At 34.5% G+C, this 18,186-nt stretch overlaps 1 protein-coding gene across 1 annotated transcript in view; it reads right to left on the reverse strand.

The window, feature by feature from the left end:
• Positions 1–743: 743 nt before the first annotated feature.
• LOC149771146 (transient receptor potential cation channel subfamily M member-like 2) overlaps positions 744–18,186 on the reverse strand; it is a 59,826-nt gene continuing 42,383 nt past the window's right edge. The window contains exons 13-17 of the mRNA XM_089948820.1: positions 16,462–16,681; positions 12,545–12,673; positions 8,083–8,337; positions 5,168–5,342; positions 744–904 (exon numbers count right to left, since the gene is read on the reverse strand). Coding sequence (XP_089804946.1) covers positions 744–904; positions 5,168–5,342; positions 8,083–8,337; positions 12,545–12,673; positions 16,462–16,681 — 940 coding nt within the window. The remainder of the gene's footprint in view (positions 905–5,167; positions 5,343–8,082; positions 8,338–12,544; positions 12,674–16,461; positions 16,682–18,186) is intronic.

Here is an 18,186-nt window from a genome sequence, read left to right on the forward strand (position 1 = left end):
CCAGGTCCGGAAAACATAATAAACCCGCCACTAAAATAGAATGAAAACCGAAACAATCTGTTAGGCCAAATCGTTATGTAGTGGCATATCTAGGCTCATATTGTTCACATGTGGGTGTAACAAAACTACATTCATTATAAAATCATTTTAAAGTTAAATATTATAAGACTGTCCTTCCTACCGTCAATCTATGCTTACATCATTGCTGTAGCACCCAAATCCACCAACAATGTTGAAATCGGATTGTTTAGCACTTGTGGATCCAATACAGAATGATTTGATACTCTTGGTACAACGGTGCCTTTTATAACATGATACACTTTCCCTTTCTTACAAATATGCTTTGTATTCAGATGATTCTATGCAGTTCTGCTTTATATGCAGATCAGATATTTGGTCGGGAACAATTCATCGTACTGTGAGACAATGAGAGACATCATTCTATATGCTTTGTTTTGATAATGACAAATTGCATATGAATGACTAAAAATGCATTTAAAATTATCCTAATATTTAAGAACACATTTTATTACTGACAATCCGTCACCCACCAAACCCGCCATGAGTTGATTATCACTTATTCTCTGTCTTTTTATGTATAATGTATGTTATTATACTTTAATGCACATGGATAACGCCCGAAAGCTAACAACGTAAAATATAACACATATAAAGTACGTTTCTTCAGAAGTATGGAAGCAATTTAACATTGGCTTGTAAATTTGTAATATATTGATTTAATATTACCTGAAAATAGCGATCAACAGGTTCAGCAGCAAAATGTTACACATCAGCATGTACACACCCATTAGCACAGGCACAACGTATTTTCCAGATTCCGTTGGGCAGCGCGGCTGGGTCCCATTTCTATACAAGTCCTCAATATTTGTACAATCATTATTACCTTCCAAAGATAAATGAAATATAATGTCATTCATATTTCATGCTATTGAATTTGTGCAAATTAAGACGCAAATACTGCTATTTGTAGTGCACATATTGAATAATTATTGTTGACTAATATTTAATTTGAAATTATTTGACATGTACACATCGGTTGTTGCTTATAATAATTTCAATAAAAGATACACTTGGGATAATAAAATTGGGGACCTCAGCATACTGATAGCGCTATGAGAACTTTAAATGTCTTTTTATGGACAGTGGTTTATATTTGTCTGTGAGACAAATTTTCAGTATGGTATAACAAAACGTTACGTACGTGTCATTTTCCTTTTATTTCTAATTATAATAACGAAATAACTTTTAATCTGAGTCAATGTGCTCGTATTTACATCCTTGCTAGAGGCATGTGCTGTGGACCGCGTGCACCGTGCGTACGTGCAAGTGCGCACATCATATAGCTCACCGACAGGGCACATTTACTTTGATTTAGGTCAAATTCGAATTGTGCTATAACCTCATGAATAGCATAAATCGAGCAACAGCTCTACTGTTATTCTCGACCAGGGGCACATGCATTTAAAAAGCTGAGATGCGTGATCTGATAATAAAAAAGGAAACATTAAATTCAACAAAAATGGTTGCAGGTAAACTTGTGCCATAATACTTTTGTAATTGTTCATAAACGTTTAGTGCACACATGCAAAACTACTAATTGACAATGTATCTTATACAACAAACGCTTAATCATGTCCTGCTATGATTCATTCGCAAAGCCTTCTATGCAGGTATATTTAAGTCCATGTAGGTGGAAGTAAGATGTCTTTAAGAAATATATCAGTAGAATTTCTAGTTTGTAATTCATTGGTGACTTCGGTATTTTGATCTGTTACCACAGCACTTTCTACTGCCTGGTTCTGCTTTCCATGTTTTCTGCTTTGGATTCATGGGTGCACAGATTGATACTGCCGTCCACATCATACTGGCACCTCACTTCATATGGACTCCTTGGAGAGGACTTCACTTTATATGGGTTCGTTGAAGACGTGACCATCTTTCAAAGCATTCTGCCACTGGTGTTCTATTAAATGGAATACAAACATTTCTGGATATTGTGTGCACAGTTCGGCGGTCTCATGGGTACATAGACTGATAAAGCCGTCCATATCATAAAGGCACTGCACTTCATATTGGCTCATTGAAGAGCACTGCATATGGATTCATTGAAGACGCGGCTGACTTACAACACTTAAATCTCTCACTTGCGTTATGTGGCGTGGAATACAAACCTTTCTGGGTATTGTGTGACCCCTGACTTCAGAGTTTATGCCATTTTGACACAACATGTGCAGGAGTTTGTGTTTTTGTGTCCGGTAATACTAGGTCAGTGTACAGAACTGGCTGCAAGTGCCTGTTGAATATTGGGCAATATCAGGCTCATTCGTTCTCTTTATATGAACTCTAAGATGTTTATATTTATTTCTTCACATGCTGTCAAACCCTGATGCAGCTGCAGTTCTCCACAATTAGCTGTACCTTGCAGGAATTGGATTTTATAATACACAGGCTGGTCACAATAACCCTTTTCATGATTCCGACAGATTAAAGAGTATACTTTATGGGTTTGTGCAGTTGTCACCTATGTTGCGAGAGGGAGTTCGCCGGCCGTGGACTTGTTGCTGCAGTGCATATGTCTGGTGGCATTTCTTAGATTCTTGCAATGTGGTGAAGTTACGGGCTGATCATTGCAGAAAAACTGCTCGTGCAACTACTTGAAGATTCCAGATGTGACATTTTCAACAGGCAAATGCATGGTATACTTACCGTGATATCTGTAATTTAAAAAAGGAACCCTTTTCATCTGGTGTAAATATTTAAATTGCTCGGAACTCTTGATTGTGCCCCACGTACTGTCTGGAGCAGTACTTGAGTCTGCGGCAGCAACGTGCTTTGGCTGGAGGTCATGGTGCAACCATATCTGCAGCTGGAGTTGGTATGGAGGAACATATAATTAAGACTTTAGGACAATAGTCTTCGTCATGTTATACGCGCAAGATCAGAGTTCTCCCCAATCATCTTCTTTCTGTTCAGGAACATTCATGAATATAAATTTAGTGTCATGTGCTTTGAACACTATTCCTTCCTAATAGATTGTTACATTCAAACTGGCGTCCTCTTTGGAGCCTCTAATTTGATATTTTTTATAACCGAGTACACTGAACTGTTACTGCGAACTAGTGTGCTGGCTTCGTATGCTTTTTGCGGTGCGGATAATTTGCTCTTCATGGAGCCTATATTTTCTGCGACAAACAGTTTGTGTATGTCGGACATGATATTTCATATGGATAAACGCCTATTCATTCTGCGTCATCTTAGAGTGACATTTTCCGTCAAGGTTTGGATATGATATTCATGATATGAACTGTGATGTCTTAGTATGTCCTTTTCATGTGAAGAGAAAATTCCATTGGATTCGGCTATTAGCTGGAGCTCGTCTTTGTGATCCACTGTTCCTCATGGACAATGGTCGCGTCTTAAGTAGACCTATCTTTATCGCTACCATTAAGGCTGTTTTGCTGAGGTTAGGTGATGATTCACATCACTATAATGGAGAGACCGTCCACATCGGGGAAGCTACCAGTGCTGCTAAGGTAGGAATTCCAGACCATCGGATCCCGCCCTGGGGCGATGATCTTCTAAAGTGTATTGTTGAGACATTTAGGTGCACCCCGCTAGATTTAGCTATATGTAGAAGCAGATGTTACAGCGTGCGCCTCACTTGTCTGTTTACACTTGTGTCGATCAATGCAATATTCCGCTTCTTCACTTTGTGAGACCATCATACATTATTGGAACACCTCAGATAAATTTGTATAGCTGTACATGTCAGTCATTCATTTTCACATTCTATGTTACATTCTCATTTCTGCTGTATCTTTTGTTTGTGGACATGTGAATTCCAAGCTGGTTATCTAATACAGATATCTAATATTGATACCTTTAGCCACACCAGGATTATCAGGCGGTTCGAAACCTAGTGCACGCATTTTCCACGCTATAGTATTCTCAGTCATTATTATCTTTATTTATCCTTACATTTCCTTAAATTGAGGGACTTCGTTTCAGTCGCAATGTTTTATAGTCGTAAGGGCTCCCTTCAGTTCGTTTGGGTCATTGCCAAGTTTCACGCTTTCACAACTTCGCTTTTGAACCCCAATTTGTGTCTGTACTTAAATGTGTACTCAACTATTATGCCCATATACTTCATATCCGCTTCCTACGGTGCATATATGGTGTATCGTCTTATGTTTGTTATCATATCAACCATCAGGATTAATTATCGAGTTCGGTTGTCAGTGTCCCTATATACCTCGTATCAGCCCCATGCGGCTCCACCTACAGGTGTCGGACACTCTTCAGAACCCTACAAACTCCCCCAAGTCTCTTTTCCTGAGGTATTCTTATAAAACAAATTCAGAACTCGGCTGGTGCAGTGTGCTGTAACTGGATTTGCCCCCATTATGCCAAAGATTATTTATATTTACAATAAAGTTTATAATGAACCTATGTATTGTGTTTTATTTAAACTTCTACCATAATGACCGTATGTTCAGTTTGAATAACCGCAGATGATGTATTGGTTAATGCCGTAAAGTTGAAATTCACATTTGGATGGCTTTTTTATTTATGTGGTAGTGAAACTGATTTCTTATATTGTTGGAGATACTACACTTTACTCGATATTAAGTACAATAAATGGTATTCGCGCCGTATTAGCATGGCTAGATATGTGATAATTCCTTTAGTACTTATATGTTGACTAGTTGATCAGTTTCAGAGGATTTGTAAGAAGTCAAACGTTTCCATCAAGGTAAACATGTTTGATCATGTTGCACGTCATGTTCATCAACTGTTATCAATACAAACGCTTGATTAAGTGGGTAAGATAACAGCTGATGAGCTCAAAGTAAAGTCAGGCTGGCATATTAACGAGCCGTCTGTAACTCTTCTAATGTTGGTCTGGTTCTCTGGCCAACGTCATTGATTCTAATATGTTAATTTGGATCCCGATTGGAACACAGCAAAGATATCATATGAATCAGACATCAAATATTTTCTTACTGTTAACCTCTTGTTTGAAATTGATACTTTACATGTCATTCAAGTAAGCCTTTTGACAAATTTATAATGATTTAATCGACTGTGGATAGATAAATAAATGAATATATAGAGAGAAAATACCTATGAGAAAATGTAACTATACCTTCAACTTCATCCAACATGAACTCTCCATAAATATTCCAGTATGGACGCCGGAATATAACCCTCAAAGAGTTAAGACTGATTTCGGTATTTGGGTACAATATGGCATGAGAAGCAATTGCATAAGCCACAATAAAAATCAGCAACATCACAAAAAAAGAGGTTAGATTTCCAACCTGAAAATATTTGTATTAAATATCAAGATAAAACCTTGAAAGTTGATTCAATATGAATTTTGAGAAACATTTTGTTCATCTAATATAACATACTTTACATAAATTGTAGTAGTATAAATCATTACTAATCTTCGTTTTGATCACCGTAAACTTTAAAATGAAATATTATTGAGCAGAAATATAATTCGTCACGCGATAGTATATCGAAACATTCTAAAGTAAGCGTCTAACTGAAATAAGTACAAAACGAAACATAATCCCGTAATCCTTCTAAATAGGGTTTAATTTATTAAATCATTAAAATGATACTGTGTACAAAACTAGATTCATGATGAAACTTGATATGGCAGGACAAACCTACATGCCATGATGGGGCAGGACTTGGCATGACATATGTAACAGTATGGTACATAATATTGCATGCCATCTCTGACATATTGGGATGATATTCCTGACATAATAGAACATGATCTGGCAGGACATACGTGACTGATGGTAATTCAATGGGCTGTCATATGTACCCTCTCCACATAATATATCATTGGAATATACAATAGTATAGCCCCAGTTCCAGTTGGTTATAAGCGTTGATTAGTTTTGGGAACTGGCCAAAAGTGGCAAGCCAATGTCACAGATAGTAACTAGCACAATCTAATTCTTCGCAATAGTTAATCATAAAAATCGCTGAAATTATTTCCAAAATTGTTAATGTCGATATTTTTGGGGAAGTGATGAAACAAGAATAATAGGAACAAATATGCTGGTTGATCGATAACACCCGTATCATACATTTGCTCTGAAGATTAAATATAACTGACTTAATAAATGATAAACTTACACTTATCTATTTGCATGTACTTAAATTTGAATTACACTCAACATAATAACACATACATTTGATATACCTCAGATCGTGATTTATTTGTTGTACACTTCCTTCGGTACATCACATGTCAATGATTGTCAAAAGAACACTACACGAGTCTACATCTAGATATTTAAAACGTTGTCCCAGAAAGAGAACTGTACGTTATTATGCTAACGAAACAATGAAGAATTTAAATTGCAATTCATAGTTAAGCCCTATACGTGATTTTAACACGACAGAAGGCTGCCCACCCTTACGTATATGCTGTCACCCTTGATCTACCGTAATAAGCACGATACATATACTATATTAATTACCTTGCGTCGCGTTGTCTCAGGACAATTCGGTTCGCATCCGTTATTAAAGTAAACACTGTTAGAGCCAAATAATAAGCACTTAATCGTGTTCTTAAATAAGCGATACCAGATGTCTCAATGATAGCTGATGATTCGCAACAAGAATTTTCTTTCCTGAGCTGAAGATGGCATGTTATATTTATCATGCAGACATTGAAACTAAATTCGAGAAACTTAAATCACGGATTTTACTGAAAAAGACGTATGTAATTGGCTTTAATACTGCCACCTGAATAATTCATCAAAATAACTTATGAATATATTGGGAGATATTGTTATCTTTATTGAGAGAATACTTTTTTGTCCAAATCTTGAAAACATAATTTTGTTTGTGGCGTATATGTTGGTGCAGCATACAGTTTGGACACGCAATTGTTAAATTACTTTTTTCAAAGCACAATACATTTAGGGAAATATCAACTCAGTACCGTGTATCTTTAGAATATTTTTTGGACACTTCCATGGATTTGAACTGTATGTTTGTTCAATTAACTGACCAGTTAGCTAAGTGGTTTATTAAACATGCAAGCTTTGGAAAATATGGTCTATTTACCAGTGACGACTGTGGTTTTAATTTTGCAGTTCAACTAAGTAAATACTGACACGAACTGCATTGCAAGTCGGAATAACCATACGACGATATCCACTACCCAACTATAATAGTTTAAAGGGGATTGTATTTAATCATCCTAAAAGAAATAGTACATAAGGGTGAAAAATATACATTTTAGTTGCTTGCATACTGCTGGTTTGATTGTAGGTTTCGTGTTTGTGCCATTGACACTTATTTGTCGTTTCTGATACTAGTCATTTTTCTCTGACAAAGACCCAAGAAAATAAATTTCGTGGTGTTTGATTGTTTACGACTAACGAATCCATTGTTTCCATCATTACAGAAAAATAAAGTATACACTCATCGAATTGTTAGATTGATAACTGCAAAACTGATTTTGATGAGATTCGTTACTATTAGAGAGAGAATGGGTGATGACCATTGAAGATATACATGAGAAGAAAAGATGAAACTTCAGCACAAAAAATAGTATAACTTGTATTTCCAAAGTAGCAAATAAGAAGGAATCTAGTACTGTATTCGAATATCCAAAATGGCGAAGTTTCATGACAATCCTCCTGGTTGTTGTAGATGAATAGAGATACCTAAATTGTGCGAATGAACAGATGGATAAGAAACATCAGGAATCACAAAAACTCTTATAGTCTATGACTATGACACAACGAATGAAACCCCATCATAAATTGTATCTTAACGTACCTGAGTCGATCATGATCACAATCTGTTTTTCTTAAGAACCAAAGAAACAAGAAATTATTGCCTTTGAAATCCAACCTTTAAATAATATTTTTGCCAAATGAACATATTGGTAACTTAATGTGTTTGATGATACATTATGATGACACCTTGTTATTACAGAAAGCAAACATATAAGCATTGTATTTATTGTCAAATGTAAAAACTAGAACTGAATAATTTTAAGATAATATATAACTCACATACCATGCGAATAATCATCACTAGCTTAGGTCCAAGTTCATTGCTCATTGAAAATATTTGTAGCAGTCTCAGGCAAAATGTAACCAGATTAACGCCAAGGGCAACACGAGCAATTTCAAACGTTAATGGATGTGGAATATACTTCAAAATCATTCCGATCACAAACAACAATATTATGAAGATGTCTGCCTTATTCCAGCCATCTGCTATGTAACGTTTGAGTTTTGTCTCCGTTTGCATGAATGTTGCTGCAATCACCTGTTGGAAGAGTGGTTTAATTAGAGTCGCATGCAACTATGTATGTTAAACACGGTTCTGAATATTAAGTGATTACTATGGTAATAATCTTATAGACTTTCAAATACCTTAAGAAACTTGTGTATGACATATTATAACCTTCTTGATGATAATATTTAATTTAAGATAAAGTCAATAATGATTCAGATAATGGGAATATCCTAACGACATTTAAACTTTCGGTTGACATATCTGCTTTTTACAAGTATAACTACATACAGGAAAACAGTACTATAACAAAACAGAAGCTACATTTTGAAATTACTATGATGATCATCAGTATATGCAAAGACGATGGGGTACTGTACGTCAACCCAGGTTCTAATAAAATTATAGAATGTGAGGATGGTATCAGTTGCATGCATCTGGAAATAAAATTATGTAGGTAAATGAAAATTATATACATGTTATATATCGCATATGTTTTACTCATGTATAATATTCACTGCAAAGCATGAATTAATCACAATTCTTGCTTACTGGAAACGTCAGTTTAATTAAATATCCCATCAAAGGATACTTTTCTCTGTAAAGCAAACCAATAAGAAAAGAGTCCTAGCCGTTAAGTATGTTCCATATCAACACACAAATCAGCCAATAAAAGTTTATCTATCCATTGAGTATCCTCAATCGACCACGTTAATTTTGGGATAATAATAATAATAATAATAATAATAACAATAATAATAATAATAATAATAATAATAATAATAATAATAATACTTTATTTATGTAGGTGGACTAAACAAGCTTGAGGCTCTCTTAAGAAAATAACATAATAATATACATCATTCAACATGTTTATAGTAATTACTGTTTAGTTTAAAATCTATTTTGTATTATAAACAAAAAATTCTAACTGTTTGTAGCAAGTGTATAATCATAATATTTCGTCTTGTTATGTTTCTGCATATTTTGTTTGCAGTGGAAATGTATTTCATGGGTCATTACCAGTTTCTATAATCTTTTCATCAATGGGTATTTCCTTCATCAATGAGTATTTCCATGGTTTTGGTAGATATTTACATCAATTTGTAAAGTTCTGATTAAGGCCTGAATAAATCCCGCGAACGCTTAGGTGCAGATCAATGTAGACATTTATGTTTTAGTATGGTTTGATTTGAGTCTCTAGGGCACATACACAAAATAGAGTATTTAGAGCCTAGGAAATTAGAGTAAAGTACCATGTTCAAGTACACACCATAATAGCTAACTCAAACTGGACCGAAAATATAGTCGAACACGCACCCTTTCGGTCGTGAGTTCAGCATTTTAAGCACCGAGCCACCGCAGCTCTTGATAGAAGAACTCAACATAGTACAACAATACAAATGATTTATAATAATACATATTCTGTAATTGAGGTACACTGCGGAAAGTATTATCTGGTATCAGTACAAGAATACACGATGAACATTGGTTCAAAAAATTCAATTCAAGCAAATAGTGACATTTCTTTATTAAATATTCTACTTGACAGAATTCATTTTGAAAAGTATTTCAATCCTTTCTTGTGGTTTAGTAGATATGAATGTTTCTGGTCCAGTTAACAATTTTGAATTCCTAAGATTGGTTAACCCAAACTCACTGAAGTCAAACAACATTTCGTCAATTAAATATTCTGTATGTGGTAAAGCTACATCTATACGTCTTGCATGATTAACTGGGTCGTCAGGATCAACACGCCCCTATAGCCTTCTAAAAGTGTTAATAATATAATTTTAGTCACGAACCTGTTTTCAATTGTTCAAGGACCTTAATACTTAGCCTGAGGAGAACAGGTAGACAGACATACAGACCTTTATCACCAGGCTGCAATATTTGTTTCATAAGTTTCTGTCATACCGTAATTACGTTCTTTACTGAGTAGCGTAAATATCAGATCTTGCTACTTCACAACCCTTTGATAGTTAATGTTTGTAATCAGAGATAAAGACTTGGAACACTCATTTGAAAGAATGTTCTCAGTTTAGATTATAGTCATGACTTTGCGAACAAGCAGATAAACATTGTCGAGAACCTCCTAATATCCAAAGGAAATATAAACAGGTATTTAAGAATATGACATTATCTTACACACCCACAATCCTGGACATAAGTACTGTGCAAAATGTTATCTATAAATAATCATTAGCTTAAATACAATCTAAAATCATGGACAAACGTTACGCAAACAATACAGATTTGCGAAACTATGAAAAAGCATTTATTCCCGTGGGAATTACACTAAGAGATACCACAAAACAAAAAGCACAATAATAGAAATCAGGTTTTTTCTCAACGGTTGTCAGTTTTGATGGGTTTCATTAGTAAGAGAGACATAACTTAAATTCAAGCTAATTAATATATTATATGTGCACAATGTTACAAGATACTTTCAACGCAACAATTATATAAGGCTAATTATATAACCCTTTTCAACTGACAAAAATATTATTTGCCACAAAATAAACTGAAACATTTTATGTAATGGATAAAGTAATATGCAACTGAAATATTGAACAGCTTAATAAAAAACACGGATAATTAGAATCATCTAGAGGCAGACTCGTTTTAAGTGACTCATAATATGAGATAATGGTGTTAAATATAATGTGACCTTTAATTTAAATTACATTTTACGGTTTGCCACTCAAATGCTAATATCAGGAAAACAAAATCGAGTGGAAATGATCTCATACCTTAAGGACTGTCATACCGTAATTGGTAATTAATCTGACTTGCAGATCTTGGGTTGTAAATTTTAGTGTTGTATAACAGGACGTTTACAAACAATTAAGCTCAATTTATATTTCTTTTGATGATTATTTTACGCTCACATTTTCTCCGTTCACTTTACATTGTCAGAATCGTTCAGTATTTTAGATATTGCACACCTTCATATTGCACTCACGCGCAGGACACATGCTTTATTAGTGTATTAGAAACTACTTTGTAAACAAACCATGTACACTCGTGTAGCAGACGCTTTACGTTTTGGTTGATTAAATTTGTTTTTGAGTGAACTAAAGTAAATGTTTCGTAGACTACCACATACCAGCTGCTTTGCTACATTCCGTGTTAACTTTTTCATACAATGTTTCGGATTTTGGCGATACACGCCAGAATTCATAGAATTGCTGAGTACGTACAAATAACATGCAAGTTACAGGGCATAAACTGTCTTCTTTTGCTGGTAATAACAATAGCAAAAGATATTCTTACTGTTTTACATCCTGAATTTTCTCAAAATGTACTTTCTTAGTTTTGCAAATCCGAATAGCATACGCCATGTCATGGGTTCTCAAGCTTGATGACACATTTCGAAATTTTTCTATAATTTCGACTATATTCCAAGCGCAATTACATTCTACTTACTGCACTCAAAATTAAATAAACATTATATTCCATAGCGTCCTTTTGATAATTGTAATTGAAAGACTTCATATTTTCCAGCATTATGATTTCAAACATTCAATGGCAGAACAAAAAAACAAAAAACAAAAAAAAACACTTGCAGATGTCAACACGCTGCTCCGTCGTCGCTGAAATCCGATGTACTTCATATAGAATTGGCACATAAATCCAGTCCATAATCACATTATTTCGTAGAAACGACAAAAAACACCAAAATCTATTCATTTCAGATCAAAAGGAAAAGTTGTTGCAATGCGCATCCATTCACCATATTACTAAATTTTCAATTATAAGCAGACCACAACGCCATTTTCTTTTTAAAGTTATGTCTAGCGTGCGGCCAAGTTCAAATTTATCTGGGCGGAGTTATGTGCGCATTGATACTGTTCCTGTTGTGTAATGATGAATTTGCGCTTGTGTATTTAGTTTGGAATATGGGATACATTCAGTTATTTTGTTTTGTGTACTGTATTTTTGTTTACATAATTAAGCCTTAGGTAGAATAAGAAAATGAGCGTATAATAAAAAGTTTACTGCATTTGTGTGGGAAAATACGAACTTGTTTTGTTGAATGGATATACTGCACTACCAATGTCGTGCAGTATTTCCATCCAAAAATCTCCTTCATATTTTCCCATACCAGTGCAGTAACCTATAATTATTATATCGCATGTTATGTCTTACTAACAAAAATAATCGATTCGTTTTCAGAGATTAAAAATTCTTGTTCAGGGGAGATAACCGAAACTAAGTTTTGCAATATTATACAAACCTGTCTTATCTCTTCAATTGAAATGTTCAAAACCCATACAATCAGTATAATGTCCTCCACTGACAGATTTTGGTCAAACTTGCTGATTAGAATGTAGCTAAACAAACACAGAAAAGCCATATAGGATATCTGAAAATAAATGTATTAATATGTGTCATTCTGAACATATTCATGGTATATGATTAATATTGCATTTTCAGACTGTCTCTCTGTTGTGAGTTGAGATCCAGACAAGTTCTATTTAGTAAGTCTACTTTTAAACATTGACAAATCTTCTAAAACAGGGAACCAGTATATCCATATGACAACTATCACATATGTGCAGACTTGAATTTCATTACAAAAGCTTTAACACTACGTGTATTATATTTGATTATGTGTACTATAAACCCATCTGCAAACAGAACCTTCAGACCTATAATGAGTATTACATGTTGTGAAAAAGTTACCTGTGATATAATCAAATTAAAAATGATAATTACATATACTGATTACATGAACGCTCATTTATTCTGAGCAGATAAATTGAATTTATTTTAATTCAGAAGTATAATTAAGGACAGTGGTAGAGGCAGAAATTCCTTCACAAATTATCTTCTCATGCCAATGTAGGTAATTTTCTGCTAAGCATTGTAATTAATATTCCTTAGAAGATTGACCATAACTATCGATTTAAATATATTCGGAGGTGAATCCAATATCAGTCATACCCATAACAGCCTAAACTGCCTATGGCCTAGGTCATCTTCTATTGAGATGATGTCATGCTGTTGTTTTATTATCAAGATCCGCATCACCCAGATTTGTTGAAAGTCCACATCAGTGATAGGAACTCATGGTGCCCAAGTGGTCTAAAGCGCTCATCTTTACAGACCACTGACACTTCATCTCTGTCTGTGTGGGTTGGATTCTCGGCTTCGGCCAAAGAAGATGAGAAAGCTTTTCAGTAGCTTCATGTGGGTTAGTAGTTTGTCCCCGACTCATTCTCCACCGGACATAATGTCCGCCATCTATAGCTTATCACGTGCTGGAAAATGGCATTGAACCCACAGAACCACAACCAATTGTGTTATATGCATTTAATTTGTTTCGTTTGTTAGTTTTATTAACTTTATTATTACATGCTACTTTAAAGGCTTCTTTTTAGAAGATGCTTATTGTAACCTGAGGTAAAGTAGAGAACTAAATAAGGTTGCAACTGTAAATACTTGGTCTTTCGTGCTTTAAGTTTTAGCAGAATCAAGTTGTTCAGTATTTTTTGCATTTCGAGCTAGAATATATTTTGTTCAAATTATTGAATTCAGGTGATTGTCACAGAATAAGGCAAGAAATAACTTGGTTTTACCTGAGAACGACTTGACCATTTTTCGTGGTACATGTGTACAACGTTACCAAGGGTGAACACTAGCATGTTTCTCGTCGAAAATTACGTGCGACGAGATACATTAAAACCACGATATGCACGAGTATTTTACCCTGAGTTTTACTCACTCTCCTATGGATTTAAGGTAGATTACATTTCTAACCGACACTGGTCGTTTTGGATCTTGTCAAGGAGTGAACATTCTCCATTGTGTTCTCCAGCCATAGGGGTAAGTGTTAAATTCATATTTTATTTGATATGTCAAGCTTATTCAGGTTTTGATGTCCTATCGTGTAATGATGCATTTATAAATATGCAGATTTGAAACGATGTGAACTTTGAATTGCAAGCTATTAGAGTTTAATTTATTGGATATATATATAAAGACTCCTTCAAAACCCATTATTATGACTAGTTTTGGCTTTATTGTAGCTTTTCAGGGCTGTTCAGGCCTGTTTAGAACTGACTGAAGCTGTTCAGGGCTATTCAGAACTGGCTGAAGCTGTTCATGGCAATTTAGAGCTGACTGAAGATGTTATGGGGTGACGGTAGCTGTTTAGAGCTGACTGTAGCTGTGTAGGGGTGACTGTAGCTGTTTAGTGCTGCTTGCTGTCTATACGTATGTGTATACGTATGTCTGTACACGTGGTGGAACCACGAATGTAGACGTAGATAATACAAGGGTGTTGTGTGCTGTATGTGCGTATGTCTATACGTATGTCTGTGCATGTGGTGGATCCGTTTAGGGTGTGAGCGGCCGATAAATGTGTGAGCCAACCCATGGACTCCGTGAAACTGTGTGGTTCATGAGTTTATGAATCATACGACTATACATGTGTCACGAGGCATATGTTTGTTCCAACTGATGTTTAAACTGAGTAAATTTCAATTGCATGAGATTATTTTGAATCTTAGTTTTATTACTGGTAATTATGTGAATCTCGCTTATATTGCATAATATAGGAGATTATGTAAATCTCGCTTACATTGCCCCATATTATTTGAAACATAACTGAATTCCTTGAGATTATTTGAATCTTAATCGTATTCCGTACGTGAAATCATGTGAATCTCTCTTGCGTGCATATTATTAATTGAAACGTATTTGCAGTCCATGAGGTTATTTGAATCCATCTTTCCATATATTCGTTTTTCAATTTGTGAATGTTTGTATGTTTGTGTGGAGTGATTGGATCAATCGTATGTTGAGAGCGTGAGAAAATCATTGTATTTATAATATATATATTTCATTTTATAAATTTCCATCGTCCATCACATTGTGTTTGCGTTATTCATTTAATCCAAAAAACACACTCGATTACAATTATGTTACAGTCATTATTTACTCTTCTGTGATACAATTCTTGAATAAAGACATTCACTTGAATTTATAGTGTATTCAATCCTTGTATCATATTACTGTAATTCAACAAAATACTGCTGACACATAAACACACTAAAATCTATTACAGGTATGTTATCGCCTTCAGTTTTCGGGATTTTTTCCGGACGTTTACTGAATTGTTTTAAGAACATAAAATTAATAGGACTTATGTAATTCTTGCATTATTTTCGGATTGAACTCGCAATACCGTAAGTTCTTTCTTCTCATTTTCACTTTGTCTTCTTGGAAATACATTTAAGTTTTACAAAGCTTGATATCTTTCACTCTTTTCTGTTTCTTATTTTAAGAGCATAGACTCGTAACAATTGTAAGATTTAACAAACGTTACCAGAACGGCTTTTCATTCTGACTGATGCCCATATGTGGTCAATCACTTTATCATTTACAATATTGCTGTGTAACGTATTTCGAAAATTATAGTTTTGTTCCTGTATTCTTCTGTCGGTGCTACTGAGATGTTTCACTTTTGTGTTAACTCCAGGAGAGTAGGATGTTGCATATCAGGAATACAACCAGCCAAATGACGACTCAAAATCATGGATGATGTATTCCTTTCATCAAAAAACATTTAATAATTGCATTTAACTAACTTCGTCGCCACAAAATGTACATTTATGAAAGATAAGCGGCCTCTGTCTGGTTTAATCAGCGCCCTTAACGCTCAACGCTCTTAACCTCAAAACTAATCTCTTTGCCACAATTTTTTAATTTAATATAGATATATCATACATTTATACTCAAAGTAAAAAAAGATTGATTTCATAAAATTCCAATTATTTTCAAATAAATGTTTCTTCATTCGGTGTCCATGTGTTGGAGTTCATTTCTAGCGTCTTGGTGTACTGTAGATTGGTTAAAAATGGATGCACTTATGAGACGACTGAGACGAGGTCGTGTGCGCTTGTACTTTAAATTTGACTAAACAATACATTCTTTTTTCTAACTTTTATGAATCATAAAACAAAAGCTGATGCACAAACTGCTATAGTCATAGAATTATTTGAAGCCAGAAAGCAGCAAACTTAAATATGAATAGAAAAGTAAGTGTGTAAAACCTATCTGCCGGTGCAAGATATGTAGGACGTCTCAGTCCATTCTGCTAATAACAGTTGCCAATATCCTATATATAAAGAAAAATACTGAACCTACCACATGTAATAAGAATGTAACAACAGGTGCTTTGTAGAAAAGTAGGATCATCTCCTTCATTCTTTTGAAATATTTGACTAACATTGTTTCTTGCACAGTTTTCGTCACCTCTCTATTATCACTTCCTGAATCATCATTCGACTCATCTCTGATATCATCTTCTGAATCATCCCTCGTTTCCTCTCTGAAATCAGTTCCTATATCATCTTTTGTCTCCTGTCTAAAAGCAAATTAATTGTTTTCTTTGAAATTCATACTTTCATGAAAGTAAAACTGCAGTCTGCAAGGTCTCGAGTCAAAATATGTATACTGATCTGGGTCTATGCAGTCTGCCACTATTTATGAATAGCACAAACAATATAAACCATAGTATTATATGCTCATTGTTTTCTCCGTTAACTTTACATTGTCAGATTCGTGCAATATTACCCGATACTGAACTCGCATGCAAATACACATATTGCATTTACGTGCATAAAGGAACTAATTTCTATTGCAAACAAACAATGGACACAGACGCCATCACTTTTGATTTGTAAACAAATCATGTACACTCGCGTAATAGGTGCTTTACGTTGTGGTTCTTTAAATTTGTTTCAAAATGAAGTAAAGCAGATGTTTCGTGGACTGCCACATATCAGCTGCTTTGGGAAATTCCGCGTTACCTTTTTTGATACAATTTAAGTTAGGTATACTATAGACACAAGAATTGGTCCTTACAACTGACATACAAGTGACAAAACACATACTGTCTTCTTTAGCTGGTGACAAGAATGGCAAAACATATACTTACAGTTTTACATCCTGAATTTCATAAAAATGTACTTTCTTAGTTCTGGAAATCGTAATTACATGAGCCATGACATAGGTTCTCAATCGTGATTAAACATTTCGAAATTGTAAAGTACTTTCGAATATCAGTGCAATTAAATCCTCCTTATTGCCCTTAAAATGAAATCAGCATTAAATTCCAAAGCGTCTCTTTGATATTTGCAACTGAAAGACTTCATATTTTCCCCACATTATGATTTCAAACATTCAATGCCAGAAACAGAAACACATTTGCAGATGTCAACACGCTTCTCCCTGTTTCTTCAATCCGATGTATTTCACCTGGAATTGTCTCATATAAATCCAGCCTACAATCATCAAATTTTATAGAATCGAAAAAATACCAAAATCTATTCATTCCAGATCAAATGGAAAAGTTGTTGCAATGCGCATTCATTCACAATATGACTCCAAAATTCAATTTAAACTAGACACGCCATTTCCTTTCGAACGTTATGTCGAGCGCGCGGCTAAGTTCAAGTTTATATGGACAAAGTTATGCGTGCAGTAATAATGCTGTTGTTGTGTAATGATGAATCTACACTTGTGCATTTAGTTTGGAATACGGCATACATTCATTTACTTTGTTTCTCGTAGTGTATTTTGTTAATATAATTAAGCCTTAGATAGAATAAAAAAATGAGCATATAATAAAAATGTTACTGCATTTGTATGGGAAAATATGAAGTCGTTTTGTCGGATGGATATACTGCACTCCCAAGGTCGTACAGTATTTCCATTCGAAAATCTCGATCATAATTTCCCATACAAATGCAGTAATCAGATCAGAGTTATTGTATATGAGGCTGGCCTTGTCCTATGAGCGAATATGTATTTACAAATGATAATAATAAAAGTGATAATAATAATCATTATTATACATGTGTGTTTTAT

The sequence above is a fragment of the Sinohyriopsis cumingii genome, unplaced genomic scaffold (assembly GCF_028554795.1).
Source record: "Sinohyriopsis cumingii isolate HCF-2022 unplaced genomic scaffold, ASM2855479v2 utg002106l, whole genome shotgun sequence".
Lineage (NCBI taxonomy): Eukaryota > Metazoa > Mollusca > Bivalvia > Unionida > Unionidae > Sinohyriopsis > Sinohyriopsis cumingii.